Genomic DNA, 6,054 nt, shown 5'->3' with positions numbered 1-6,054 from the left:
TAAACATGAAGGTAAACAAAAACATATTTTGTCATGCTCATGCACATTTGCTGTATGTTTGTATGTTTCTGTGGTTTATGCTACACTGATGGCATTGAAGTCTCTTACCACTTAATAACAACGTAAGTGGTCATCAGAACATTGAAGACGATGATCTTCATGAGAAGCAGCCTCATAACGAGGACAACCACTGTGTTTGTCCACACAGCAACATCTGGAGGTCAAACCACACAGACCAACATAAGGAACAACATCTGTATGAATCACGAAGATTGTTTTAATTGTTTGCCAGCAATTAAAATGTACCTTCTGTCTCTTTATATTCATCCCAGATCTTGTCTTGATGATCTGAAATGATGGAAATGAATAAAAAATAAAAAAGTCTAATATTTGTGAGTAGAAATGACAATCAAATTCAAGACTCTGGTATAATTTACTCATGAGCGACTACAGTCCTACCTGATGAGGTGATGTGGTGTCTCCTGGTGACTTTTGGGTGTCGTCTGTGACTCATGGAGCAACTGTACGATGGCCAGTCACCTGTTGCCACTGTGATGATGGCCACAGCGTTCTGGCCACGGTGCTTCCTATTTACAGCAAACCTGTATGGTGTGCTGGATATGTGGCCCTCTGATGGTGATCTCCAGCTGACTTCTAGGCGCCCTCTCCTAAAGTCACTCACCATACAGACCAGCAGGGTCCAACCCAGCCTTTCACCCGACAGGTGGACTGGAGGGGCCAGAGATGCCAGCACATCTCCCTCTACCCCACCTAAAAGATGGAGAGATGAAGAGTATTATATTTTAGAGAAGAGAGAAAATGTCAATTTAGGATGGGGAAAGATCTTGAGCTGTGGCTATCTAACAAAAAGGATATGCACTGGTAGGGAGGCTGGAAATCAGTCAGATAACTCAGTTTACATTACCATACTAAATGTTACATGTATGACATTCGTGGTTTTTTAATTTGACTGGCCAGGATAATTTATAGCCTATTTAATAGTTACTAAAAACATTTTACACAAATTTTATAAAGGATACCCACTATAAATACCAGTGTGTGTATGTAAATCCCAATAAAAAAGGAGAAAATCATTGTAAGTTTATTTATTTGTAAGTTTAGCATTTAAAAAAAAATATATATATATATATATATAAAGATTTTAGTGGGTGCACCCTTACTTCCAGTGCCCATGTGCACTAGTCCAAACCAAGGGGTGAAAACCAGAGGAGCGTAAATGAAATTTGACCAACTCTACGTTGTTTATCTATCCTTTAATTACACCCTTTAATATAGAAATAGTTCAATGTTTTCAGTTTTATGTCTTTTGTTTTCGTTTTCATTTAGAACTCACATATGCCTTTTTGGAGCTTTCATTTATATGTGAATGTATATATAAAACAAATTTTCTCCCAAAATGTCACTTACAATGAAAGTCTGATTCTCTATTTCGCTGTAGTGACTCCAGTAGAAGGAGTTGTCCATAGATAATATAAAAACCTAAGGAAAGAGACAGTTGTCTGTTGTACAGATTTCAAAGCTCTTTGAGGTAAATGTGTGACCTTGGGCTACATGAATAATATTATTTTGACTTAATTTGACTTTCAATAGCCTCTGATTAAGCTCAAAGCAGGTGACCATGCTGTAAACATAAAATGTTATAGTTATATTTTTTCCACTTATGATATTCACCAAACATATGTGACTTGTCTAATAATTCAAAATATACACCATAATTATGTATTAGAGATGAAAAGGTCTCACCTGTCCATAAATAGATGATTGGAAGGTAAAATAGACCCCTGGATGGCTCAGTCATGTCTGCTTTAGTTAGAGTAGCTTCAGTGATATTTGCCTTGTTTGTCTGTGTCAGTCTGTGTGTGTGTGTGTTTGTGCACCTTGTGTATATGGGAGTGTGTAAAATGGGGGCATGTCGTTTGGCTTTGCCAAGAGAATTGCATTATGGGGGATTGACATGTCTCATTGTTTTGACCTTATACTAACAATGGACCCCCCTCCACACCTGCCACCCAACACATACAACCCACCACCCCCTCCCCCGCACACACACAGAGGCAGAGAAAGAGAGGGGGACAGTGTGCGCTCTTACACAAATGAAGCTTTATTTGCATTTATAAAGAGGGAGGACGGGACAGTAGTGTGGACAGTAGAAAGTCAGAGTCATTTGAACAACCAGAGACACACACCTGCTTACGGCTGTTAGACCTGAGGTAAGAAACTGATCCTATCAACACAACCAGAACATTAGACAACACTGTAGTAGGGTACACCTGCGCAAACACACACACACACACACACACACACACACCACACACACACACACACACACACACTAAAGACAAAAACTGTTGGACTGATTAGTTTCAGTGTTTAATCTATGTTCCAGTTTAATATTTTTCAAACACCAGAATGCATTAATTAAGACATTATATATAAAGCTACATTCTCTCTCTCTCTCTCTCTCTCTCTCTCCCTCTCTCTCTCTCTTTCTCTCTCTCTCTCTCTTACACACAAACACACACACACACACACACACTGGGTTTTTTGCCTCAGCAGTGGGCGGGAGCTTACTGTAGAAGAGAAAGTGAAACTCAACAGCAGGCACATTCAGGAAGGAAGGATGATGAAGCCAAAATGAACGAGGTAAAGCTCTTTGACATTTGGACACTAATTTTCTTTTAAGAGGTGACCTCTAAAGCAGATACGAGACAAGCATTACTCAACCAACTGCTGTCTTTATAATAATTTAGTAGATTTGTGGTAAACTTATGTGTTGTTGTAGCTAACATAACCTTCATCTTATCACTGTCAGCATGGTGCAGCACAACTACTGCCTATGCAGCCTGATTTGAACTGCAGTTATGCTCCTGCAGCTGTTGTCACCTTACAGTTATAGCTGTGTCCTCAGCTTGTTCTGTCCGCATGGAAAATCATGTGGTTCGCTTGTGACATGTTTGAGTCTCCTTCAGTCTGAGATGTGTTTTGATAATGGCCTAAACAGATCAGTTTGCCAGAATAAGCTGCTCACTCAACAGAATTCATGTGTGATGCTTGCAAGGCCCAAAACTATCAATCTGTACACATAAACACCTTTACCTCGTCGGTATAAACAGGTGAATTAAGACTCGGGAGTTTGCTACTTTGTGAGCTGTATGAGTCATTTTGTTGAGATGGTAACCTTTGAATCCTCAACCATAAAGCTGGCTGCAGGAGGCAGGAAGACATTAATCGACATTAGACATTAGACATCGAACACAGAGAGAATAGAGGTATAAATGTTTACTGACACATTTATGTGGTGTGTTCTTAATTCTGTTTTAATGTCTTTCAGGGTTAATAAAAACAGGTCCTGAGACATTTTTGATTCAGCTGTATTCTGGTGAAAGTGTAACATCTGGACACATCATCCCAGCAGGTGTTCATCACTCACTTCAGGTGGTCCTTCATCGCTCCTCGTGTTTGGGATGTGACAAAGTTCAATAATAGCAACTTGTCACAATACTAGCTTTTTCTTTTTAAATCAGTGGTTGAAGGACATTTCATCTAAAATGGTCTTGTTGAGGCTATTAGTGCTGTCTCTATTCCATGTGTCTCTGGTTGGGTCTCAGCCCACCCAGAGTCAACAACAGGCTTCAAGCCCTACCCACCCCTCAGGAGAGCAGTCTCCTTTGGGTACTGGTAATCTCTCCTTCCCTTGGAGTCGTCTTCGCCTGCCAAGGTACCCTTCACACTTTTTTTTTTAAATCTCACAAACAGGAAATTGCTAAGAAAATTGCTGGATCTCTGTTTTTGAGTCGCTGATTAAAATAGCAACACATATTTCTTTATCTTAGGTACATCATTCCTCTTCACTACCACCTCCTCCTGCACCCTAACCTCACAAGCCTCAGTTTCACTGGCTCAGTGCAGATCCAGATTGATGTCCAGAACAATACAAACTGGGTTGTATTACACAGCAAGGGTCTGCAGATCTCTAAGGCCACCATATTGGACCAGAACCTTGCTCATCTGTCTGACCAGGTACAGTAGCTATAAATAGAGCTGCCAATACCCAACGTCTCTGCGTTTTGTGTTTACATAGAATTTAATGACTAGAAATATAATTGGATTTTTTTTCTCTTCACAGGTTCTTCCAGTTCTTCACAACCCTTCACATGAGCAGATTGGTATTTTCTCTCCCAGGGTGCTCAGCAATGGGCAAAAGTACTTTCTGTATATTGAGTTTGGGGCAGAACTTGCAGAAGGCTTCTATGGTTTCTACAAGAGCACCTACAGAACCAGCACAGGAGAGACCAGGTAAGACCAGATGGATTGTTTCACAGCGAGAATGGTAAAATATCTTGCATACAGGAAGGTTCTAACCACCAAAAATCCAACTACCATCTGCTGATGTATCTTTTCAGAACCTTAGCTTCAACTCACTTTGAGCCCACGAGTGCTCGGATGGCATTCCCTTGTTTCGATGAGCCAAGCTTCAAAGCCAACTTCTCTATACGGATCAGGAGGAGTCCAGAGTACATTTCTCTGTCTAACATGCCTGTGGTAAATGTTGCATATATGTTAGACATCATGCTTGTTCAAATTTGTATGAAAAATGGCTATAATAAATTTATTTGTGTATTTCAGGTCAAGACAGTTGAAGTAGAAGATGGCCTCCTTGAGGACCAGTTTGATGCAAGCGTAAAGATGAGCACGTACCTTGTAGCTTTTGTCATCTGTGACTTTAAATCTGTCACTGCGACAACATCTTCGGGGGTGCAGGTGTGGTCTCCCTGACAATATTTCAATTTCTCAATTTCTTACCAACAATATTGCTTTCTCTGTGACACATTTGTTTTGTGTGCACTGTATCTGTAGGTGTCAATCTATGCCGCCCCTGAGAAGTGGCAGCAAACCCGCTATGCCTTGGAGGTTGCTGTCAAAATGCTAGACTTCTATGAGGAGTATTTCAACATCCAATATCCTCTACCCAAACAAGGTACCTTTTGTTCAGTTTTGTGTAACAACACAGCATTTCCTTTCTTTCACATATCGTAATTTTCTCCTCTTTACCCGAGGACCTTCTGTCCCCTGACCTGTGTTTGCCCTCTCTCAGATCTAATAGCCATTCCAGACTTCCAGTCTGGTGCGATGGAGAACTGGGGTCTGACCACCTACAGAGAGACCAGCCTTCTTTTTGATCCACTCACATCGTCCATTTCTGATCAGCTCTGGGTTACTATGGTGATCGGCCATGAGCTCGCCCATCAGGTGAGAGTGCAACACTGTATCTGCACACAAAAACATGCAGAATTAATTGTTTTAGCTCATAAATCAGATCATTAATTAAATAGACAATGCAGCTAAATTTGAAAAATCTATCTTGCCTGCAGTGGTTTGGTAACTTGGTGACCATGGAGTGGTGGAACGATATTTGGCTGAATGAAGGATTTGCTAGATACATGGAGTACATTTCAGTCGAGGCCACCTACCCCGACCTCAAAGTGGTATGTGCTTGCTTTATTTTATCTGAGAATAGACTTGAATAGAACTGATTAATAGTGGTACATTAATATTAAACCTAGGAGAGAGTACTGATGATCCTGTTCTGTGCACAATCTTGTAGGAGGAATATCTACTGCACACCTGTTTTGCAGCAGTTGGTCATGATTCCTTGAACTCCTCTCGGCCAATATCCAGCCCAGCAGAGAACCCCACCCAGATCAAACAGATGTTTGACACAGTCTCCTATGACAAAGTATGCTTTCAGTCTCTTACATGTGTTGTGCCATTAGCCACAAAGAGGATCACACCGTTAAAGTTCCAGTGTGTAGGATTTAGTGTATTTGGGATTTAGTCCCCTTCCATAGAGACAGTGCTTGGTTTGTCAGTTCTGGGCTAGTGTAGAAACATGGCTGTTCAACATGGCGGACTCCATAGAAGACGACGCATGGCATCTGTAGATAGAACGTCTCATTCTAAAGTAACGAAAACTTAACAGTTCCTATATCCAGGTGATTATACACTAATGAAAACATAGTTATGCATATATAT

The 6,054-nt window shown here is 40.8% G+C and overlaps 1 protein-coding gene across 1 annotated transcript in view; it reads left to right on the top strand.

Annotated features, from left to right (window-relative positions):
- The first annotated feature begins 2,362 nt into the window (after positions 1-2,362).
- The window catches only part of erap2 (endoplasmic reticulum aminopeptidase 2), an 8,164-nt gene continuing 4,472 nt past the window's right edge, over positions 2,363-6,054 (top strand). The window contains exons 1-10 of the mRNA XM_035657900.1: positions 2,363-2,664; positions 3,353-3,739; positions 3,855-4,041; positions 4,148-4,317; positions 4,425-4,563; positions 4,648-4,782; positions 4,879-4,999; positions 5,117-5,271; positions 5,394-5,507; positions 5,627-5,758. Coding sequence (XP_035513793.1) covers positions 3,570-3,739; positions 3,855-4,041; positions 4,148-4,317; positions 4,425-4,563; positions 4,648-4,782; positions 4,879-4,999; positions 5,117-5,271; positions 5,394-5,507; positions 5,627-5,758 — 1,323 coding nt within the window. The 5' untranslated portion in view covers positions 2,363-2,664; positions 3,353-3,569. The remainder of the gene's footprint in view (positions 2,665-3,352; positions 3,740-3,854; positions 4,042-4,147; positions 4,318-4,424; positions 4,564-4,647; positions 4,783-4,878; positions 5,000-5,116; positions 5,272-5,393; positions 5,508-5,626; positions 5,759-6,054) is intronic.

The sequence above is a fragment of the Morone saxatilis genome, unplaced genomic scaffold (genome assembly GCF_004916995.1).
Source record: "Morone saxatilis isolate NCDOM2014 unplaced genomic scaffold, NCSU_SB_2.0 Contig16, whole genome shotgun sequence".
Classification (NCBI taxonomy): domain Eukaryota; kingdom Metazoa; phylum Chordata; class Actinopteri; family Moronidae; genus Morone; species Morone saxatilis.
The sequence above is the reverse complement of the archived record's forward strand: the minus strand, read 5'-3'. Positions and strand labels throughout refer to the sequence as shown.